This window comes from Pristiophorus japonicus, chromosome 22 (assembly GCF_044704955.1).
Source record: "Pristiophorus japonicus isolate sPriJap1 chromosome 22, sPriJap1.hap1, whole genome shotgun sequence".
NCBI classification, from domain to species: Eukaryota; Metazoa; Chordata; class Chondrichthyes; family Pristiophoridae; genus Pristiophorus; species Pristiophorus japonicus.
The window spans coordinates 19,246,004-19,271,188 of NC_091998.1; the positions used below are offsets into that span (position 1 = coordinate 19,246,004).

At 47.0% G+C, this 25,185-nt stretch overlaps 1 protein-coding gene across 1 annotated transcript in view; it reads right to left on the bottom strand.

Moving 5' to 3' along the window:
• comtd1 (catechol-O-methyltransferase domain containing 1) overlaps nucleotides 1-25,185 on the bottom strand; it is a 78,625-nt gene that overhangs the window by 23,608 nt on the left and 29,832 nt on the right. The window contains 3 exon segments of the mRNA XM_070865373.1: nucleotides 939-971; nucleotides 973-1,073; nucleotides 23,237-23,291. Coding sequence (XP_070721474.1) covers nucleotides 939-971; nucleotides 973-1,073; nucleotides 23,237-23,291 — 189 coding nt within the window.

The window sequence follows — 25,185 nt, forward strand, 5'->3', positions numbered from 1 at the left end:
ACCAGACAAATGTACCGTCTATGTATACCTGCTTTCTGTTGGAGGTTATGCTCGTGTATTTTATCCCACATGTTTGCACCGAGTCCTTCACATGGGGGAGAAGAGGGAAGTGGATGGTCATGGATCCACAAATCAACCAGGACCAACAAGGCCGAGGTCACCGGCAATGGCTTTTGGAACTAGGGGGGGAGTGAGATGTTATGTATTGTCCAGGTACATTAAATGTATAAGTACAATGGTGCACCACAGAGAGCGCTGTGGTAGGAGACCTGAAAGTACCTGCAAGACAGAGTATAAAAGCCTACCCACCACACCGGAGAGGCACTCTGGAGTCAGACAATAAAGGACTAAGGTCACAGCAGTTAGTACAACACCAGACCGTGTGGAGTCAGTGATTTGAGTGCTACATACATCACACTTCCCCCCCCCCCCCCCCCTCCACCGTCAGGTGGAGTAAGTTCAGTAAAACAGCTCCAACCTCAATAAGATAAGCCCCCTGGCAAAATAAGATACTTCCTCTAAATTTATCATGAATCACAGAATGGTTACAGCACAAAGGAGGTCATTTGGCCCGTCGAGCCCGTGCCGGCTCTCTGCAAGAGCACCTCAGCTAGTCCCACTCCCCCCGCCCTATCCCCGTAGCCCCGCCATTTTTTTCTTTCAGGTAATTATCCATACGTATCATGTGATGACTTTCTCTGCGCAAATTGGCTGCCGCGTTTCCCACATTACAACAGTGACTACACTCCAAAAGTACTTCATTGGCTGTAAAGCGCTTTGAGACATCTGGTGGCCGTGAAAAGCGCAATATAAATGCAAGTCTTTCTTTTCCTATGCCATGTTTAGGAATATCACTTCAGTGTTTTCTTACCAATCACAAGCACAATCGTCAGCCGATTGAGAATGACCCGTTATTTAAGGACACCCTGCATACTCACATTGTCAATTACTATTATTCCTCCTTTCCGGAGAAAGTTGCAGGCACTTCTCATAATATAGACCGTAATTCACCTTGTCAGCATCTATGAAGGCAAAGTCAAAGGATCCAGCTTCGCCAGCTTCTAGAAGCTCATCTGTTGAAAAATCAGGAGAGCAAAAGAACGTGGTTAGTAAAAAGGACCAAATCATTTTCAAAGCTGCTGAGATAGCAGGGGCAGGTAGAAGTCACCAGCATTACTGAATGGTAGTGTGCGCGTGTCTGAAGGACTGGAGCTTCGTGCTTACATGACAAATATCACCTGAAGACCTTGCGTTGCAAGTCATCCGTGGTTCAGTGGGGAGCACTCTTGCCGTTGAGTCAGGAGATCATGGGTTCAAGCCCCACTTCAGGATGAGCACATTATTTAGGCCAACACTTTTGGTGCAGTGCCGAGGGAGTGCTGCACTGTTGGAGGTGCCGTCTTTTGGATGGGACGTTAAACCGAGGCTCCGCCTCCCCTCTCAGGTGGACATAAAAGATCCCATGGCACTACAGCTATTTCGAAGGGCAGGGGCAGTTATCTCAGGTGTCCTGGGCCAATATTTATCCCTGAAACAACATCACTAAAACAGATGATCGTGTCATGTTGAATCCCAGGCCTAGGGACAACTGAATATAAAATCTTTTGTTCACCTCTACATGTTACCCTTTTACTTCCTTATAATGCGTCACTTCCGAATACATTCTGAATATGCCGTTAAGAACTAGAATTCCTAGCATCAACCCAGGTTGTGTGCTGTGCAGTCTGGTCGCTGAAGGAGACAGTGGGGATGTGTTGAAAATAGAAATTATGGTTTTTACAAAACAAAATCAGAACATGCTGGAAATACACAGATCAGTCGGTATCTGTTTTTTTTTTAAAACGAGACAAGTTAAGGTTTCAAATGTAACCCTTGTCCGAATCAATTACAGCTGAACTGCTAACTTGTCTTTTCTCTGCCGATGCTGACTGACCTGCTGTGTATTTACTGCATTTTCTGCTTTCCTTTCAGACTTCCAGCAATTGCACTTTCTATCTGTACCCGAAGTTTTTATCCCCGCGGTGCTTCGAGATGCAGTTTAGCCATCGCCATGGGAGGCAGTAATGGTTGCTAGGAGGCGATGCCGCTTCTCAGAGCCCTAGTAACCTTTGGTTCAGAATCAATCAAAATGATAGCTTCTTAAAAGAGGAGAGATGCACATCAGTGAGAGACTCATTTTCTGGACCGCTAATGCTTTTCCGATGAGGAGTTTTTGTTGGCCGCTGCTTTTGCTGCAGAAACTGACGCCCAGATCCTTCAATGGTTGATCTTCATACATTGGGGGCATGGGCTCATTGGCGGCAGATTTCCTTCAATGTGGATAAATTCAGAGCGGTGCATTTAGATCACAAGAACATAAGAAACAGGTGCAGGCCACACGGTGCCTCGAGCCTGCTCCACCGTCCAATGAGATCATGGCTGATCTTCTACCTCAACTCCACTTTCCTGCACTATTCCCATATCCCTCGATTCCCTTAATATCCAAAAATCTATCAATCTCAACCTTCAATATCCTCGACGACTGAGCCTCCACATCCCTCTGGGGCACAGAATTCCAAAGATTCACCACCCTCTGAGTGAAGAGGTTTCTCCTTATCTCAGTCCTAAATGGCCGACCCCTTATTCTGAGACTGTGACCCCTGGTTCTAGACTCCCCAGCCCGGGGAAACATCCTCCCTGCATCTACCCTGTCAAGCCCTGTAAGAATTTTGTATGTTTCAATGCGATCATCTCTCATTCTTCTAAACTCTCGTGAATTTAGGCCTAGTCGACTCAATCTCTCCTCATAGGACAATCCTCCCATCCCAGGAATCAGTCTGGTGAACCTTCGTTGCACTCCCTCTACAGCAAGTATATCCTTCCTTACGTAAGGAGACCAAAAGTGTACACAATACTCCAGGTGTGGTCTCACCAGGGCCCTATATAATTGCAGTAAGACGTCTTTACTCTTATACTCAAATCCTCTTGTAATAACGGCAAACATACCATTTGCTTTCTTAATTGTTTGCTGCACATTGACGGAATATCAGGTGGTGGGTATATAGACAGATATGATGCGACCTGTGAAAAGTTTTTACCCCGTAGTAAAAGTGTGCTCAACCTTGAAAAGAACTGAATTACTTGCACGGTGATGCAGGTCAGGTAGCGATAGCGGAATGCTCGGAAGTACTTTTCCCTCTTCTCTCCCGGTGTTCCTAAACTCCTGCTGATCCACCAGCTCCACGAGTGCCTTGCAGCTCCCCGCTAACCCACCCGGGTGGCCATTCTTTAGCTGCGACTCTAGCCACTGACTGACCGCGGGCGATTCGCCCGAAAGGAGAAGGGCCCACGTCTGCCAAGCCCGATCCCGTCCCCGCGCATCCTTCACACGGCAAGGCTTCCTCGAACCGTCAAGGGTTGCCTCGGCAGACAGCAGGGTTTCAATCAGCAAGTTCCGCAGTCTGTGTGGCTCAGTACCGCTCCAGTTGGCACATTAACCTACAAAATTATTGATGAAGCTCTCGGAAGGATAAATACCTTTCGTCAGTTTGAAGACTATTTGACCTCAAATGCCATTTTTAAACGAGCTGTACTGGAAGCACCAAGGCTGTACGGCAAATAGTTTGATTCCTGTTGAAGATACAGAATTCTGAAGATGTCTATTCCTAGGCTAGTTTGTGACTATATATGAAAAAAAAACCTTCATTTTTCTCAACTGTATTTCAGAGTTTTTAAGGCTTCATTTGATTTTATTGGAGGGTGGGCGGAGGTTAATTAGAAACGAGACAGCTCTTTTGGTGCAACTGAAGATTTCAGCAATTATTGAAGAGATGGATCTGATATTCAGAGTCACCACTCCTTTAGCATGTCAGCGTGTTACTGTGTTAGACTGAAAGTGCGCACACAGCCTAATAACTCAACACTTGTTCCCCGGAGGATGGAATTGCACATTTCAAGGCAGTGATACAACTGTGGAGAACATTTGACCATAACGAGATTACATTTGCTCTACTTTAAAACAATCATTTTAATTAAATTTATCAGACCTTGATGGGCAGTGTTGAAAGTTGACTTCACCAAGTTAAAACCCATTGAGAATTCAGCAATACTGCAACAAGATAGAGTCGCAGTAACTGACAAAAAAACAATGATTCAAAGACAAATCAAGATTATATATCTGTAGCATGCCAAAAGTGGCTCTGTACTGTTCATTTAAACCCTGAGCTGTCCTCTGCTGTTCATCACCATTCTCTGTTGACTAGAGTCAGGACTGCTCAATAGAAGCTAGTCATTTGCTTTATATAACTAATGGATATTCCCACTGGCGACCCAAACTATCCTTAAAAAGGGAAGGGAAGGGAGGAAAGGGAAGCCTGGGGATAACTCCCCTGCTCTTCTTCAAAATAGTGCCATGGGATCTTTTACATTCACCTGAGAGAGCAGACGGGGCCTCGGTTTAACGTCTCAACTGAAAGTTAGCTCCTCCGACAGTGCAGCACTCCCTCAGCACTGCACTGAAGCGTCAGCTGAGATTTTTGTGCTCCAGTCCCTGGAGTAGGACCCGAACCCACAACCGCCTGACTCAGGAGCAAGTGTGCTGCCCACTGAGCCACAGCTGACACTGTGATGTGACACTCTCAATGGGCAGGGCTTTGCTAACATTAATAGGCTCCCTCCATACTGGAGGGCATTGCCTGGGCCAATAGTCTCCGAGGATGCCACGAACATTGTCTGTTTAATCAAACATCAACAGCAAGCAGCAAAAGCTGGGAAGTCTGTCGGTGACGCCGGGAGTCAGGAAGTCCACACTCTTGCTCATTTGTTGATTGTTTGCTTCCACACTCGGGTGAAGGCCCAAAATCGATATCCCAGCAAACAGCAGAGTCAGTCAAAAGAACATCGTGGTACCTGTGCTTTAAGCATCGTTATGGCATTTGTTTTACCCAGAGGGAGAAAAAGGGAAGAGAATGCAATATTGTTTGCTTTTTATTCATACACGGGATGTGGGCATCGCTGGCAAGGCCGACATTTATTGCCCATCCCTGATTGCCCTCGAGAAGGTGGTGGTGAGCCGCCTTTTGAATACAGCCGAGGGGCTTGCTGGGCCATTTCAGAGGGCAGTTAAAGCGTCAACCACATTGCTGTGGGTCTGGAGTCACATATAGGCCAGACCGGGTAAGGACGGCAAATTTCCTTCCCTAAAGGACATTAGCTAAAAAGATGTTTTTTATGACAAACTGGTAATTTCATGGTCACCATTGCTGATACCAGCTTTTTAATTCCAAATTTATTTATTTGAATTTAAATTCCCCCAGCTGCCGTGGTGGGATTTGAACTCATGTCTCTGGATCATTAGTCCAGGCCCCTAGTGGATTTCTAGTCCACTAACATAACCACTATGCTGCTCTTCCCTTAATACACAAATCTATTCCCTAGCTCTTGCTGCAAATGACACGGGATCTGTTCCGTCACTTCCCCAAGACCCGGCAACATGGACAAACAAATATTTGAGGCCCTCCACAGACCAATACAATTGGAGGTAACTGCAGCTGAAAAACTACAAGGCAAGGCATGGGTTCAGCCTGCCCAGCTTATTCCATATTCTGAAATGTTTCCCAGATTGAACTGCTAATGTTAGGCTGTTGGAGAAATCTTTCAAGGTTGGCCAAGAAATAAATACCAGTTTACACTTGTGGGCATTGGTGCCAACAGAACCCACTGAGGGTGAAAGCAAAGATATATTTGCACTGCTGAAGAATCTAAAGCAGCCCTGTCTCGTTCCACATGGAAGCGAAATGAGCTCACCCATCATCCATCTGGGTGAATGCCCTGTATCTAGAGGGCAAACGTGTCTCCCCACAGTAAGCTGATTAAGGAGAACTACTCCGTTTGGTTAAAATAGTACAATATCATTCAAAACATCAGAGCCAAGTTATTTTAAAAAGCTATAAAATGGTCGCAATGCTGTACAAGACTTGCATTTATATAGCACCTTTCACAATGTCAGGAATTCCCAAAAGCGCTTTACAGCCAATGAAGTACTTTTGAAATGTAGTCACTGCTGTAATGTGGGAAACACGGCAGCCAATTTGCGTACAGCAAGCTCCCACAAACAGCAATGTGATAATGACCAGATCATCTGTTTTTATTATGTTGATTGAAGGATAAACATTGGCCAGGACACCGGGGATAATTCCCCTGCTCTTCTTCAAAATAGTGCCTTAAGATCTTTTACATCCACCTGAGGGAGCAGACAGGGCTTCGGTTTAACATCCAAAAGACGGCACCTCCAACAGTGCAGCACTCCCTCAGCACTGCACTGGAGTATCAGCCTAGATTTTTGTGCTCAAATCGCTGGAGTGAGACTTGAACCCACAACTCAGAGGCAAGAGTGCTACCCACTGAGTCACTGGCTGACACCTAAGTCCAGTACTCCTGCCTGATGCATATTTACAAGGGAAGGGGGGAGCTCACTGGAATAGGTCAGAGGGTGATGGTCGACATGCAGAAACTTTTATTTAACCATTTTAGAAGAAACCACGATTCAAGACTAGTCAGTGGATCAGCAGGGAAAAGGCATGTAACTGGTTCTTCCAGCTCTCAACAGGCCCTCCTCGTGGGTCTGTTCCTGGAGCCTGGTGAGGATCGCCATTCACAGGTCCCGGATGAGCACAGCCAGGTGGGGAGGGTCTCTGGCTGCCTGTCTCTACTTTGCGGATTAGTCAGTGCCCGGGTGGCAGTGGAGAGACATGCGGTGCCCACCGGTATCCTCAAGGCCTTCCCCAACCAGCGGGCACCTCACAACACAGAAGATCCACATGATAGGTTTATTTCAATTTAATTAGTGCATGTTTAATTATATTAGTGGTTCCTCCTAAGTCTGAGGGGGCACGTGAGCAGATGCTTCTCTGTTAGTGACACAAGAAGCAAGCGCTCTACTCGGAACTCCTTCACGGCAAACGAGCCAAAGGTGGGCAGCAGAAACGTGACAAGGACAACCTCAAAGCCTCCCTGATAAAGTGCAACATTCCCACTGACACCTGGGAGTCCCTGGCCAAAGACCGCCCTAAGTGGAGGAAGTGCATCCGGGAGAGCGCTGAGCACCTCGAGTCTCATCGCCGAGAGCGTGCAGAAATCAAGCGCAGGCAGCGGAAAGAGAGTGCGGCAAACCAGTCCCACCCACCCCTTCCCTCAACGACCGTCTATCCCACCTGTGACAGAAACTATGGTTCTCGTATTGGACTGTTCAGCCACCTAAGAACTCATGCTAAGAGTGGAAGCAAGTCTTCCTCGATCCCGAGGGACTGCCTATGATGATAACGAGTGACACTGGGGCAACCCAGTGACACGCCCATTGGGCTGTAAAATAGCCCACACACCTTATTCAGAGCCTGTCTCTTACCTCTCTCAATGGGCCTCTGGACTTCGCAACGAGGTGGGGTGACAGAGGCCAACTCCACCCGCTCACATATATAAATAAATCACGTTGCTCAAAACCTTGCCAAATATGTGGAGAAATCCCTGCTCAGATAATGGCATCGTGAATTGGCTCACGACTGTGCTGCGCCATCCAAGGGTATCATTACGCAAAGCTGAAAATATTAACAAGAATGGTTCCAGGGATGAGGGACTTCAGTTACGTGGATAGACTGGAGAAGCTGGGGTTGTTCTCCTTGGAGCAGAGAAGGTTGAGAGGAGATTTGATCGAGGTGTTCAAAATCATGAGGGGTCTGGACAGAACAGATGGAGAGAAACTGTTCCCATTGGCGGAAGGGTCGAGAACCAGAGGACACAGGTTTAAGGTGATTGGCAGAAGAACCAAAGGCGACACGAGGTAAAACTGTTTTTTACGCAGCGAGTGGTTAGGATCTGGAATGCACGGCCAGAAAGGGTAGTGGAGGCAGACTCAATCGTGGCTTTCAAAAGGGAGTTGGATAAGTAGCTGAAGGAAAAAATTGCAGAGCTACGGGGGAAAGGGCGGGGGAGTGGGACTGGCTGAGGTGCTCTTGCAGAGAGCCAGCACAGGCTCGAGTGGCCGAATGGCCTCCTTCCGTGCTGTAACTATTCTGTGATTCTATTCTGTGATCGCAGCGCTGTGTGCAGCAGAGTGAGACCGCTGCAAGGTGGCGGGAACCAGGCAGCGACTTCCTTACCAACATAGTCTTGCTCTCGAGGTCGTCAACCCCCACATGCAAAAATACATCGCCGGCAAAACTGTGCAGGGCCCACTTACTGAAATACTCCGTTTCACAGTCACCCTGTAGAGCCGGTGGTGCTTTAAAAAGTCAACCGTGACAGTTGTCACGCTGAGGAGCGCGGGCGGGGGGAGGGGACTATCTCTGCACCAGTGGACGTACATTTGAAGGAACTCTCAGAATCTGTGGAATTTTCTGCCCCAGAGAGCTGTGGAGGTGGGTCATTGAATATATTTAAGGTGGAGATGGACAGATTTTTGAACGATAATGGGGGTCAAGGGTTATGGGGAGCGGGCAGGGAAGTGCCAAGATCAGATCAGCCATGATCTTATTGAATGGTGGAGCAGGTTCGAGGGGCCGAATGGCCTACTCCTGCTCCTATCTCATACGTTCTCTCATTCCAGTTATGTGCTTATTGGCAAATTAAAGTTAAAATCTGTCCAGGCCCAGGCTGCTATTTCCCTCGCGACGTGATCTGAAGCCTGATTAATAAGTTCTGCATTGCTAATGGAGACATTCATTTACTTGCCACCCATCATTGATTAGTAAAATCTTGGCCCATTCGAAGCTCAGTATCAATTACCATTTTATTCAGATCACTCCCAGACACAGGCAGAGATTTACTCAGCAACATTATCAGACTTAGTCTTCAATACTGCGGCTCCCTGGTCAGGAACTGCCACCGCTCAGTAGGCTCGCCGATAACCATCTCTCAAGCTGGCCCCATTCTGTCCCAACAATGGATAATATGGTTATGAAACCTATTTAAAGATTTCTCCCATATCAACTCGTGCTTCTCAGAAGTATAGTTTAATGTACACTGCAATTAAAATAAATACTGGTTTTAGACTGGTCAACCAAACAGGAAAAAGAAAGACTTGCATTTATATAGTGTCTTTCATGACCACCAGAGATTCTCAAAGTGATTTACAGCCAATGATGTACTTTTGGAGTGCAGTCACTGTTGTAATTTGGGAAACGCGGCAGCCAACTTGCGCACAGCAAGCTCCCACAAACAGCAATGTGATAATTACCAGATAATCTGTTTTTGTTATGTTGATTGAAGGATAAATATTGGCCAGGACACCAGGGATAACTCCACTGCTCTTCTTCAAAATAGTGTCATGGGAGAGAGCAGACGGGGCCCCAGTTTAACGTCTCATCCGAAAGACGGCACCTCTGACGCTGCGGCAATCCCTCGGCACTGCACTTCAATGTCAGCCGAGATTTAAGTGCTCAAGTCCCTAGAGTGGGATTTGAACCCACGACCTTCCTAAACTGAGAGGCGCGTGTGCTACCCACTGAGCCACAGCTGACACTAAACCTAGAAATTATAGGCAGCCCGAGAGGGTGGATCTGCCTCACGATGTTCTGGTGATCTCCGGGTCACGCTAAGTTCTCCAAACCCTCCGTCCTCTCACTTGTGCTTCACTGCCCATCCTACCCCAGTGGCGGCTCATATAAGCTGATAGGCTGTTGCCAAAACGTGGGGGTCCTTGTGCATGAAACAAAAACATGTTGGCATGCAGGTAAGCAAGTAATCAGGAAGGCAAATGAAACGTTGGCCTTTATTGCAAGGGGGATAGAGTATAAAAGCAGAGATGTCCTACTACAACTGGACTGCGTACAGTTTTGGTCTCCGTATTTCAGGAAGGATACACTTGCATTGGAGGTTGTTCAGAGAAGGTTCATTAGGTTGATGCCGGAGATAAGGGGGTTGACTTATGAGGATAGGTTGAGTAGGTTGGGCTTACACACATTGGAGTTCAGAAGAATGAGAGGTGATCTTATTGAAACATATAAGATAATGAGGGGGCTCAACAAGGTGGATGTAGAGAAGATATTTCCACTCATAGGGGACACTAAAACTAGGGGACATGATCTTAAAATAAGGGGCCGCCCATTTAAAACTGTGATGAGGAGCGATTTCTTCTCTTAAAAGGTTGTAAATCTGTGGAATTCTCTGCCCCAGTGAGCTGTGGAGGCTGGGTCATTGAATATATTTAAGCCGGAGATAGACAGACTTTTGAGCGATAACAGAGTAAAGGGTTATAGGGAGCGGGCGGGGAAGTGGAGCTGAGCCCATGATCAGATCAGCCATGATCTTATTAATAGGCGGCGCAGTCTTGAGGGGCCAAATGGCCTACTCCTGCTCCTATTTCTTATGTTCTTATGTTCTTAAAACAACCTTGGCCAGCACCATGTTGACAGCTCCTCATGGAAATCCTGGAACATCTTGTACCCTTGGAAACGAAGCACTAATTTGGACCAGCCTATGATGACTACAAGTACACAAGCTGCCCTTGCTCAGTGATTTATCTGGATTGAGTGACTACCAGTATCAATTTCAAAATACAAGAAGCCCTTGATTATATGCTTTATGGGTTTACGTCCAACCAGTGGAAAGGTATAGATTTTGCAATTCGGTAATTATACATTGGCCCAGTAATTCCGATTGGGGGATTTACATCAGTGTTACGTGCTCGTGTTTCAAGGACACATTGACAGTCACGAGTCAGAGTTTGACAACCAATGAAAAATAGTTTGCCTAAAATCCTGTTGAAGGAAGTGCCTCTTTGAAAGTTATAGATGCTGCCGATTATAAAATGTTTCCCCTCACATGGTGGCTGATATATAGGCTTTGGAAAAGGGGGCTACAGACAAAAACAATAGTAATTTTAAAAGATCTTACTTACTCAGATAGGCTGTGACTTTTTACTGTCGCTCGCTGATCTACATTGGCTTCCAGTTAAGCAATACCTCGATTTCAAAATTCTCATCCTGGTTTGCAAATCCCTCTGTGGCCTCGCCCCTCCCTATCTCTGTAATCTCCTCCAGCCCCACAATCCCCCCCGAGATGTCTGTGCTCCTCTAGTTCTGCCTTCTTGAGCATCCCTGATTATAATCACTCAACCAATTGCTGACCGTGCCTTCTGTTGCCTAGGCCCCAAGCTCTGGAACTCCCTGCCTCTCTAAACCTCTCCGCTTCTCTTTCCTCCTTCAAGACGTTCCTTAAAACCTACCTCTTTGACCAAGCTTTTGGTCACCTACGCTACTATCTACTCATGCGGCTTGGTGTCAAATTGTTTTATCTCATAATACTCCTGTGAAGCGCCATGGGACATTTCACTACGTTAAAGGCGCTATATAAATACAAGTTGTTGTTGTAGTAGCGATGCATAGACTCTGTGGCAATCTGATAGAGGTATTTAATGTAATGAAGGGACAAGACGGTGTTCACATTGACAGATCAAATTAATTAAATAGGCCAGGGAGGACCGGGGTCATGCATATAAGATACAAAAGGGCAGAACTAAGTTAGATGTGACTGGAGGTCCTTCTTTTCCCAGAGGATAGTTGACTGAGGGAATAAGTTATCGCCTTGTGCGGTGTGTGCTAATTTGCTGCATAACTTCAAAAGAGAGCGGGAGCAGTTCCTAGCTGTGGCAGATATCACAGCATACAAAAGGTAGGTGGAATCCCAAGTAATATACATCATGGTCAATACGATCTTCTGGACTAGCTTTGATCGCATATGAAGGATCAGAGAGGAATTTTCCAGATTTTGTCCTCCTAAATTGACTCTGGCTTTTTAAAATCTGTTTTTTTTGCCTCTCCCAGGAGATGACATGGCTGCTGGTGGGTGTTGTGTGGGCAGGCTCGACGGACCAGTTGGTCTTTTCCATTGAAACGTACAAAATTCTTACAGGGCTTGACAGGGTAGATGCAGGGAGGATGTTTCCCCCTGGCTGGGGAGTCTAGAACCAGGGGTCACAGTCTCAGAATAAGGGGTCGGCCATTTAGGACTGAGATGAGGAGAAATTCTTCACTCAGAGAGGGTGGTGAATCTTTGGAATTCTCTACCCCAGAAGGTTGCGGAGGCTCAGTCATTTGAGTATATTCAGGACTGAGATCGATAGATTTTTGAATAGTAAAGGAATCAAGGGATTATGGGTACGGAGCAGGAAAGTGGAGTTGAAGTAGAAGATCAGCTATAATTTTATTGAATGGCGGAGCAGACTCCAGCTCCTATTTCTTGTGATCTTATGTTCCTGCCCCTCATTTTCATATGTTCCTGTATCAATCGTGTTATGTCTCAAATAAAGCAATGTGACTGAGTACTGTAGACTTGAGTACGTGTGACCTTAGTCTCTTTATACTGACTCCAGAGTGCTGGCACAGCATGGGAGGCCCTCTTATATGCAGTGCTCCCAAGGGATGCTGGGATCCCTTGGGACTCCAACAGATGTGCCCTCTGGTGGCGGTAGGATGCTGGTTACAAGGTGTTGCATACATAACACATAGGTTTCCCGGACCCAAGGCCATTCAGTACACAAAAGGGTTAAGCAGCGTGGGTGTGTGTATGTGGAGTAAACCTGGTTGTTGGCTGTGTGCTGGTGAGGAGGAGGGGGAGGATGTACTGATTTATCACTGTGATTCATTACAATGCAGAGGTTTGAACAATGAATAACTAAATCACTCAATCTGAAAATGAAAAACCCCCGCTTTCTAAATGTGTGGAAGGATGATATCCAAGACAGATTTTGATTATATATATTAACATTTAGACCAGTAATTATGTGTCAACCTTTATCAATGTTGCTAGCATTGCCTCAGCAATTTCCAATAAAACTATTAAAAATATCACTCAGCAGCTTGTAATCTTACTGCGATCAGACTCACTGTGCCAGGCATCTTACCGCGTATCCTGTGGGATTGAGTGAGCTGGGATTTAATTCTGCTCCCTCTCTTTTTCTTGCTCTCTCGCAGAAGTAAGGAAAGATTAGTCATCCCGGACAGCAGCTCACACAAGCAGTAGTTTCCGGTCGTCACAGGTTGAACCAAATGGGCCAGTCCTGTGGGTCGAGCCATAGAAACATAGAAACATAGAAAATAGGTGCAGGAGTAGGCCATTCGGCCCTTCTAGCCTGCACCGCCATTCAATGAGTTCATGGCTGAACATTCAACTTCAGTACCCCATTCCTGCTTTCTCGCCATACCCCTTGATTCCCCCTAGTAGTAAGGACCTCATCTAACTCCTTTTTGAATATATTTAGTGAATTGGCCTCAACAACTTTCTGTGGTAGAGAATTCCACAGGTTCACCACTCTCTGGGTGAAGAAGTTCCTCCGCATCTCGGTCCTAAATGGCTTACCCCTTATCCTTAGACTGTGACCTCTGGTTCTGGACTTCCCCAACATTGGGAACATTCTTCCTGCATCTAACCTGTCTGACCCCGTCAGAATTTTAAATGTTTCTATGAGGTCCCCTCTCATTCTTCTGAACTCCAGTGAATACAAGCCCAGTTGATCCAGTCTTTCTTGATAGGTCAGTCCCGCCATCCCGGGAATCAGTCTGGTGAACCTTCGCTGTACTCCCTCAATAGCAAGAATGTCCTTCCTCAGGTTAGGAGACCAAAACTGTACACAATACTCCAGGTGTGGCCTCACCAATGCCCTGTACAACTGTAGCAACACCTCCCTGCCCCTGTACTCAAATCCCCTTGCTATGAAGGCCAACATGCCATTTGCTTTCTTAACCGCCTGCTGCACCTGCATGCCAACCTTCAATGACTGATGTACCATGACACCCAGGTCTCTTTGCACCTCCCCTTTTCCTAATCTGTCACCATTCAGATAATAGTCTGTCTCTCTGTTTTTACCACCAAAGTGGATAACCTCACATTTATCCACATTATACTTCATCTGCCATGCATTTGCCCACTCACCTAACCTATCCAAGTCGCTCTGCAGCCTCACAGCATCCTCCTCGCAGCTCACACTGCCACCCAACTTAGTGTCATCCGCAAATTTCGAGATACTACATTTAATCCCCTCATCTAAATCATTAATGTACAGTGTAAACAGCTGGGGCCCCAGCACAGAACCTTGCGGTACCCCACTAGTCACTGCCTGCCATTCTGAAAAGTACCCATTTACTCCTACTCTTTGCTTCCTGTCTGACAACCAGTTCTCAATCCATGTCAGTACACTACCCCCAATCCCATGTGCTCTAACTTTGCACATCAATCTCGTGTGGGACCTTGTCGAACGCCATTTCATTCAACTTAAAATGTTCGGTGTGATTGACATCTTGCGATTTCGGTTTCTTTAAAGTAGTGGCTCCAGCGGATGGAGAATAAAATGGGGAGAGGTGGTCAGGTCACTCTATCGGTTCACGTTTATCTCCACACGGAAACAGGAAGCCAGCAAATTGCGACTGGGTTCTCGCCATCGGTTCGTGGACAAACCATGCTTTTCAAAGCAGCTTGTGCACCATGTAAAGGCAGGGACTGCCAGACCAGTGCACCCATCTGCATGTCCCGCACTGCACTGTGTGGGGGAACCTACAGTTACAGAGCTGCGGACCTGGCCATCTCAAAGTCCATGGTCACTGCCACACGTTTCTGAGCAGATCATTGGAAGCTAAATGATTTGCTAACAGCATTGCATAGAGGAAATGTTAAAGAAGCCCAGTGGCATTAGACTGTTTGCCAATTCTAGACCCGACCAAAGAGTAATAAGATAAGGACATAAGAACTAGGAGCAGGAGTCGGCCATTGGGTCCCTTGAGCCTGCTCTGCCATTCAATGAGATCATGACTGATCTTCTACCTCAATTCCACATTCCTGCACTGACCCCATATCCCTTAATTCCCTTAATATCCAAAAATCTATCAATCACTGTTTTGAATATACTCAAAGACTGAGCCTCCACAGCCCTCAGAGGGTAGAGAATTCCAAAGATTCACCACCCTCTGAGTGAAGAGATTTCTCCTCATCTCAGTCCAAAATGGCCGACCCCTTATTCTAAGACTGTGACCCCTGGTTCTAGACTCCCCAGCCAGAGAAAACATTCTCCCTGCATCGACCCTGTCAAGCCCTGTGAGAATGTTGTATGTTTCAATGAGATCACCTAAACTCTAGAGAATATAGGCCTCGTCTGCTCAATATCTCCGCATCCCAGGAATCAGTCTGGTGAACCTCCGTTGCGCTCCCTCTATGGCAAGTACATCCTGCCTTAGGTCGGGAGACCCAAACAGTACAAGGTGCCACATAAAAGAAAAAGAAAGACTTGCATTTATATAGCACCTTTCACAATTTAAGGATGTCCCAAAGTGCTTTACAGCTAATGAAGTGGAGTCACTGTTGTAATGGAGGGAACACGACAGCCAATTTGGGCACAGGAAGATCCCACCACAGCAATGTGATAATGATAATCAGATAATCTGTTTTTTTTTAAAAAGATGTTAGTTGAGGGATAAATATTGGCCAGGAGACTCCCCTGCTCTTCTTCAAAATAGATCTTTTACGTAGGGTTAAGATGGCAGACCATTTAACACCTCATCTGAAAGTCGCCACCTCTGACAATGCAGCACTCACTCAGTAGTGTCCGCCTGGATTTTGTGCTCAAGTCCCTGGAGTGGGAACACATGACATTCTGACTCTTAGAGCAGAGATCTAGTAGTGCTCTACAGTGGTTAGCACCATCAGGGCGAGACGAATTTAGAGTGATGTCTTTCGAAAACGAAAAGCCCCACTCCCAACAGCTGGTGGATTCAGTTCCGACACGGCCTGGGGCTTGTGGCTGGACCCAGAAACTCCGGCTCACCCTTCGGGCGCTTGGTATTCCCAATCAGCTCAGGGGATCAGGGGTGTCAGGGAAAGCAGGGCCGGAGGGCCAAGGATCGGATTCGGAGGTCAAGGGTCGGGGAGAGGGTCGCCAACTCTGGTTGGATATATCCCTGGAGGTTTCATCACATGACCTCCTGCCTTCAGCTGCCCTGCCCCCACACTCACGCCATTGGTCGCCTGACATGTCCATCCTCAGGGGGCACCGCCTTCCCATGGCCAATCGAAAAATAAATAGACTCTTCATTAAAGAAAGACAGACTTGGCTTAGCCTTTCACGACCACCGGACGTCTCAAAGCACTTTACAGCCAATGAAGTACTTTTGGAGTGTAGTCACTGTTGTAATGTAGGAAATGCGGCAACCAATTTGCGCACAGCAAGCTCCCACAAACAACAATGTGATAATCACCAGATAATCTGTTTTTTTGTTATGTTGATTTGAAGAATAAATATTGGCCAAGACACCGGGAATAACGCCACGAGATCTTGCCACGGGATCTTTTACGTCCACTTGAGAGAGCAGTCGGGGCCTCGATTCAATGTCTCATCTGAAATACGGCACCGCTGACAGTGCAGCACTCCCTCAGCACTGCAGCACTCCCTCAGCACTGCACTGGAGTGTTAGTCTAGATTTTTTTGTGCTCAAAGTTGCTGGAGTGGGACTTGAACCCACAACCTTCTGATTCAGAGGCAAGAGTGCTGCCCACTGAGCCCCCCCCCATGTCCAATATTTTTATAACAAACATTTTTTTATTGCAGAAGTGTCCTGGAGATGAATCTTCAATTATAGGAGAATGCAGGGCAATGCTGGAGGGTTGGCGACCCTAATTCTTTAAGATTCTGTCAGAGTTTGCCTGCAGGGGGCAACAGTCAGCAACAGGAATCAGCGAGGGGAATCCCCCCTTCCCTTGGGGAATCCCCCCCTCCCCCACTTCCTTCCAGGGTTGCCAATTGTGGTTGGACAGATTCCTGGAGGTTTGATCATCACATGACGATTGATCACATGATCAAATCACATAACTGGTGTCAGGTGACCATTGGTCAGTAAAAGTTAGGTCCCCTGTAGTCACGTGTTGTTACACCCACAGAATCTGACCCAGTTAGTGTCCTCAAGAGGAGAAAGAAGAGAATAGGGGAAAAGAAAAGCAGGTGTTACCCTCAGGTGCTGTAGTCATGAACATAATGAAATAGCTGAATGATTGCAAACTGTACATTGGTGGCCCCATCAGACAGGATCCCTGGCCTATGCGTTAATCATTTGTACTGAAAGTCAACAATATCATCAATACAAAGTTAGAACGATGTAGAGAGAAGCAATTATCAAAAGTAATTATTTCCACATTAACCTTTTAGAAAGGTTGTTCTGGCTTTAATGAAAGTAATGCTGCAAACCGGATAATCCTATAAGATGCATTAGGCCGCATCCATAAACCGACTGAAATTCCTCATGCATTGGATTGGGAATGCGTTACATGTGGTGGTAGCAACAGAATTCATCCGATGCATAGATTTACTTCTGAAACTCATCATTTCTGTCGATTGGATCGTGTTGTGAAATGCGCTCTGTGGTGCTATTCTGCACCATTCAGTACGGACCAGCGAACGCAATGTATTTCCCCCCTTACCCATTCTTTCCCCTGCTCTGCTGGTCACCTTGCGGTGCGGGGAACAGGAGCAGCAACAAGCTGCCGAGCTCGAGTGCCCACCTGCCGCCCAGGTCGTTCACAGAGTCAGCATTTCCCTTTGAACATAAGAACATAAGAAATAGGAGCAGGAGTAGGCCATACGGCCCCTCGAGCCTGCTCCGCCATTCAATAAGATCATGGGGCCGAAATTCAGGCTCTCAAAGAGAATGCCCCCAAGGTTCGGCCGGGCCACCAATGGGCAGCCTGGCACCCCCTCTTGGATACCGGGCCGCTGGCCCGGCTGAAACACTCCCAGTGGGCAAAGTTAATAAATGATCGAATCTTTCCTCTTTTACGGAGTGGAGAGAGCGTGGCGACGCACATGCGCTGTGATGTCACCACATTGACTGACAGTGGCGGACGGCCCCACTTTCAGCCAGTCAGCCTGGCTTTGAGTCTAAAACCCGCCACATTATGATGCATTTCCTGTAGGAATTTGTAAAAAATTCAAAGTCCTGAAAATGGATTTACTCAATGGAGTTCCAGCGGTGATTACCAGTTAATAACTCATCGGTCCGCCAGCTTTTTGGCCCACCTGAACTTCAGCCCCCATGGCTGACCCGATCTTACCCTCAACTTCACTTTCCTGCCTGTTCCCTATAACCCTCGACTCCCCTATCGTTCAAGAATCTGTCCATCTGCACCTTAAATATATTCAATGACGCAGACTCCACAGCTCTCTGGGGCAGAGAATTCCAAAGATTCACGGCCCACCGAGAGAAGAAATTCCTCCTCATTTCCGCTTTAAATGGGCGGCCCCTTATTCTGAAACTATGCCCCCTAGTTCTAGATTCTGCCACGAGGGGAAACATCCTCTCTGCGTCTACCCTGTCAAGCCCCCTCGGAATGTTTCAGTAAGACCAGGGCTGGGCATCCCGTGCACACACGCGATCGCGAGTGAGTCACCTGCACCTCGAGACCCGCTCGCTCAATCCAAATAAAGCAGGCCGGAGAAGGACCCCGCGGAATACCGAGCGACAAATCAGCCTGGAAAGGAACATCCAAATCCTGGAGGGCTGACTCTACTTCCCTCCGATTTTTCTCCCGGGGTTGCTCGCAGAAGTGCTCGGGAGAAAACTCCTCAGCTCCTGGAGAGTCCCGGCCAATCCGGGAGGGGTCGGAACAATAGTCGGGGACGGGGAAGCAGCGGTGAGCTGTTCCGTTAAAGTGGGGTCCTGAGGAGCACTCCAGCTCCTCACGGCTCCACATTCAGGTCAGTTACTCGCCTTCCTTGGCGCAGGTCTTCCCCGGGGCTGGTTTCCCGCGATGGAGCCGGCTGCTTCAGGGAAAAACAAAATCTCGGAGATGGGGGCCTCAAACAGGCTCGTTGCACGTGCAAATAAGTGCCCAACGCCTGCTTCAGGCCGGGGTAAAGGACGCCTGCGGTTTGTCCTCACCCAATATGGCAGGCGGCGCACTTCCAGCCGGATACAGGTGCGTGGTTGCTGCCCGCCATTTTGGGTCTTAGTCGTCCCGAGAAGCGCCCAAAAAATGGAGACTAATTTCTCGGCCACTATCAGTCAGGAATTATTGCTGTTTCGGTGTTCACAGGCACCACGGCCGCAATCTAGGGGGAGGGAGTGGGAGGTAACGGAGAAAAATAAACAACAACATGTATTTATATAGCGCCTTTAACATCATGAAACGTCCCAAGGCGCTTCACGGGAGTATTATGAGATTGAAAAAATTTGACACCGAGCCGCACAAGGGTAAAATTAGCAAACGTGACCAAAAGCTTGGTCAAAGAGGTAGATCTTAAGGAGCTTCTTGAAGGAGGATAGAGAGGCGGAGAGGTTTAGTCAGCGACTTCCAGAGCTTAGAGCCTAGGCAACTGAAGGCACGGCCACCAATAATTGAGCGATTATAATCAGGGATGTTCAAGAGGGCAGAATTAGAGGAGCGCAGACAACTCGAGGGGTTGTGGAGCTGGAGGAGATTACAGAGAAAGGGAGGGGTGAGGCCATGGAGGGATTTGAAAAGGCTTTGTGTCTAATTTTGATTTACTCTTTGTTTAAGCAGATTCTAGATCAGATTCTCACACCAAACCTATTTCTACACAACATTGCCAGTTTCATTAGTTACAGGCTGGAGCAACGAATAATGAAAACTTCAACAATGGTTGTGAGATTGGCTCAGTCTGTATACAGGGTGATGGTTCCTGGTCAGATATTCTCAATCCAGGATGTCCCGGAATAGAACGAGACAGATTTGGGATTTAATCAGGGAGTCGATTCGAAATTCCGAGAAATTAATCATCAGCTCAAAATTCCAGATCGAAAACTCGATTTGAATTTCCAAGAACCAGTTTAGATTAATTAGGTTCCCACACGAGCAAAAATAGACTTTATTATTTGGAAGTTAATTACAAACACATTAACTTTGTTCACATGCACTGCAATCTCATTATTCTATCCACCTAAGGAATTAGATGGAAGGATGTATCACTAATGTGATGTAATTGTTCAGTGTCAGCTGAGGCTCCGTGGGTAGCAAACTTGCCTACTAATCAGAAGGTTATGGGTTCAAGTCCCACTCAAAAATCTAGGCTGATACTCCAGTGCAGTGCTGAGGGAGTGCTGCACTGTCGGAGGTGCCGTCTTTCAGATGAGATGTTAAACCGAGGCCCCATCTGCCCTCTCAGGTGGACCTAAAAGATCCCATGGCACTTTTACGAAGAGCAGCAGGGGAGTTATCCCCGGTGTCCTGGGGCTAATATTTATCCCGCAATCAACATAACAAAAACAGATTATCTGGTCATTATCACATTGCTGTTTGTGGGAGTTTGCTGTGCACAAATTAGTTGCCGTGTTTCCTACATGCTATAGTGACGACACTCCAAAAGTACTTCATTGGCTGTAAAGCGCTTTGAGATGTCTGGCGCTATATAAATGTAACTCTTTCTTTATGTATCTCAACTCTTACTGATGTTCATCTTTTGTAACCACCCTACAAGCCAAATCCTCACCATAGTCCCACACACATTAAAACAACATTGAAGCAATTTTTAATGTTTCTGCGTTAATGTTAAAACCAAATTTAAGGAAATGGTGCAGATGGTGCTTAAAGCCAATCAGCAGCGAGCACTTCTAAAGGACATCGTCGCCACCTAGAGGAAGACAGGGCACATCCCAACCAGGCAAAACCACAACTGCCTCATTTAATCTGACATTTTAACAAATGAAGTTGCATGGAGACTAGAAGTTATGGCCAACAATGGAAAGCTGACACTCTGTGTGCTACTGAACAGCATGAGCAACCGATTGTAACTTGCAAATCTTTTAAAAACCAACTCTGACTGCATGGATCGACTCAGAGACACTCACAATCTGAGAAGCCTAGATGTGTGTGGATGGGGATGTCTGATACGGTCAGCTTTCCACCATTTTAGAATAGCACCTGTGGTAATTTAACAATTTCCAGTATCGCTGGAGCTCGTCATTTCCCCATTGCGCATCAACGGTAGAGAAGATGGTGCCTTGTACACACTGCACAGCACTGTGGGACATGGTGCTGCACAGAATTATGGGAAATGGTGCTTCGCGTGTGCCGCACAGCATTGTGGGACATGGCGCCTCGCACAGCATTATGGGAAATGATGCTTTGCACCTGCAGCTGCTTCATGCTTGCCGCACAGCATTGTGGGAAATGGCACCTGGCATGTGCTGCACAGCATTGTGGGAAATGGTGCTTCATGGTGCCGCACAGCATTGTGGGGAATGGTGACTCACGTGCTGCACAGCATTGTGGGAAATGGTGCCTGGCAGATGCTGCACAGCATTGTGGGCGAGAATGACATCCAGGTAATCCCAGACATGCGCTGGCTGATCTCTCCATCGTAAACATGCTAGGCCAGATCAACATGTAGAAGGACCATTCAGACCTGTGAGATACAACCCATTTGTACAGTGCTGGTGACGGAACATCTCAAGCACTCTTTTCATATTGTAGTTGAACATTTTTAAACCATCAAATAGTTAATTCAATTAAGAGGAGAATATTCTAAACAGATTTGGGTCAGTTTGCCGTTGTGTGTGTTTATTTCTATTTTTTTTAATGTTTAAAGGTTTCTAGGCATTCAGCCTTTGGTTCCGAATCAGATTCACCACAACAACATCCTCAGGTCATTCCAAAGCCAATGAAGCACTTTGAGTGCAGTCACTGTTGTAATGTGGAAAACGCGGCAGCCAAATTGCACACAGCAAATTCCCACAGACAGCAATGAGATAAGGACTAGATAAACTGATCTAGTGTTTATTGATTGAGGAATAAATATTGGCCAGAACACCAGGGAGAACTCTCCTGCTCTTCCTCGAAATAGTGACATGGGACCTATCACGTCCACCTGAGAGAGCAGATGGGCTTTGGTTAACGGCATATCTGACAGTGCAGCACTCCCTCAGCACAGGACTGTCAACTTGGATTATGTACTCAAAAGTGGGACTTGAACCCATGACCTTGTGACTCAGAGACCAGAATGCTACCCACTGAGCCACAGCAGACATTAAAAAAATAATTTGCGTTAAAATGCTGGTGATGGGCCTCAAGCGTCCTAAAAATATACATTTGCTGCTACATCCTGGGGGGGTCACCATTGACCAGAAACCTGACTGGACCAGCCACATAAATACTGTGGCTACAAGAGCAGGTCAGAGGCTGGGTATTCTGTGGCGAGTGTCTCACCTCCTCACTCCCCAAAGCCTTTCCATCATCTACAAGACACAAGTCAGGAGTGCGATGGAATACTCACCATTTGAGTGCAGCTCCAACAATACTCAAGAAGCTCGACACCATCCAGGACAAAGCAGCCCGCTTGATTGGCACCCCATCCACCACCTTCAACATTCACTCCCTCCACCACCGGCGCACCGTGGCTGCAGTGTGTACCATCTACAAGATGCACTGCAGCAACTCACCAAGGCTTCTTCAGCAGCACCTCCCAAACCCATGAGCTCTACCATCTAGAAGGACAAGGGCAGCAGGCGCATGGGAACACCATCACCTGCAAGTTCCCCTCCAAGTTACACGCCACCCTGACTTGGAAATATATCGCTGTCCCTTCATCGTCACTGGGTCAAAATCCTGGAACTCCCTCCCTAACAGCACCGTGGGAGTACCTTCACCACACAAACACCAGTTCGTGCGTGGCTGACCTGGCAGGGGAGTGACCACCATAACCCTAAGGTGGTTCTCCCTGGATCAGGAAGGTATATGCTTGCTTTTTTGGAAATAGGAGGTGGGTGGGGTGGCTTGACCCATCCACCTCCACGGAGGTGTGTGGGGGGCCTGACCCATCCACCTCCATGGCACGAACCTGGTATTGCAGTACTTCCAGGAACGGTGCAGTGGCTCTAGGCCTTTTTGCTAAGAGCATTGGCGCAGAGTGATCCTTGAATGGGCCCAAGGTGACCTCTGGCGTCTGTGATTTGACAAAGAATTGGAACGATTGGCTACGAATTTAAAAAAAAACACCAGTTTCTCAGGGGCAATTAGAGATGGGCAATAAATGCTGGCCTTGCCAGCGACGCCCACAGCCCAGGAACGAATAATAAAAAAAGTAAATAATATTGTACAGCTGGATACACTAAAGGAACAGGTGGAGGTCAATCCCCCTCCATTTACCCTATTAAATCAATGGGGAAAATGCAAATGGGACTAGATTATAATTGTGGAACAAAATCAATGCCAGTCTTGCATGAGTTAACGTATTAATCATTTTTTGATTCAATTTCTCATGTGCGCCACTTACCAAGTGTTTCAGTTGCTGGTTTAATCCGTAGGTCAATTTTATGCTCCACTCCCGCCTTCAATTAAAACAACAGAGAGATCTCATTTTTCCAAAAAAAAAAACAGGAACCCAGCATGAATGAATAAATTAACTTGACAACTTTATTTTTGGTTTGTTCTCAGCGAAGCGCGGAGTTATCGGCAAGTGGTTTTAACAGACAAGGAGAAGGAGCGAGCTGCGCAGAGGTGTCTCCCGCTGGGAGCTGGGTAAGCCATCCGGCTCAAGACAACAGCCCGAGCCTCCATCCATCACACACCCCACCACCGCAGCGATCGTTTGTCAGGATGACAGAACGAGGGCCAAATAGCTGAGCAGAAGAGCACTAGCTTGCAGCTATCGACATAACGAACGATTCACCAGAAGTAACTAACCCCCTCCCCTCTCCCTACACCTCCCTCCCTCCCTCTCCCCTTGCTCCGGGGAGGAAAGGGAAGGGAAAGGAGATTTATTATTGTTAGCCACAAAGTACATTAGGACCTCGACACCTTTATCCACATGAGGATCGTGAGCAGGATTACCTCAGCTGCTCTAGGCCATGGCAACCGGATTGTTAAGTACAGAGTAAAACAGCTGCTTCGACACCTGAAGCAGGCCCTTTAAAAAATGTCTCATCAGCTACAATATTCCGCACGGGAATCTTTTCAAAATGAAACGACAGGGAGAGCAGTGATTAAACACATTGCCCCAAATGAGAACTGGCATCATAACTGTAATGTGTGCACTTGTGAGTAAGCTCACCGGTTTGTAGAGCTGTTGCACGGTGTCCACTGGTACGCTCGGGACTTTCCGCGAGAGGTGGGCACCAGAGGGACTGGAGTGCATCATCAACACCGGCACCCAAATTTTAATTTGATTTAAGTTTACAGTCAAAAATTTAATTTGTTTAATGTGTCAGTTTAGTGGGGGCACTTGATTATTGTTCTGCCAAAAATAGTTGTAGAGCTGTTGCATTGTGAGTGGCTTAGCCAGTCACGCGATGTTCACAAGGCTCAATAAAACCCCAGCCAGTTGGGTCTAGGTCATCCACGATGAGGTATGCAGTTGTGGGCCTAGTGGATGAACTGATAATGTGTAAACGTGAATGTTAAACCTTTGTTGATGAACCAACTAGTTCTTAGTAGCAATGTGTTGCTAAGAACGCTTAAGCAAAGAACCCAGGCAGCAAATACATTACAATAACAAACAGGGCAATTTTTTCTCTAGCAGACTGAGCAGCTCCAATTTCTCCAGAGTGACGTCATGAGCTGAGAGATTGGGCCGTGCGGTGCCCATTTTACGCGGCTTACGTGGCGGGCAGGAAACCAGCACACACTCCGGCCGCACGAGCGCCGGACGCCATATTGGGGGGAGGACCTATAAAAGGCATCCTTTACCTATGCCTGCAGCAGTTGTGAGGTCCCTTACTTGCATGTGCAAAGGGCCCAATGTCTGCTCGAACTCCCCCGTTCCAACAATGGTTTGCCCCGAGGCAGCCAGGGCCACAGCGGGAAACCAGCTCGAGGGATCGCCTGCAGCAAAGGCAAGTAACTTAGTGCTACCCCCGACCTCACACTGATGTATCCGATTACCGCTCCCAACACCAGGCTTAATAGGATTTATTCTAGAGGTATAGAATTGAAAAGTAGTGAAGTTATGCTAAACCTATATCGAACCTTGTTTAGACCACACTGCACAGTTCTGGTCGCCATATTATAAAAAGGATAGAGAGGCACTGGAGAGGGTGTAGAGAAGATTTATGATGATACCAGGAATGCGAGGATATACATATCAGGAAAGGATGAACTGGCTGGGTCTCTTTTCTCTTGAAAAAAGGCGGCTGAGAGGTGACCTAATAAAGATCATGAAAATAATGAAAGGTTTTGATAGAGTGGATACAGAAAGAATGTTTCCACTTGTGGGGAAGAGCATAA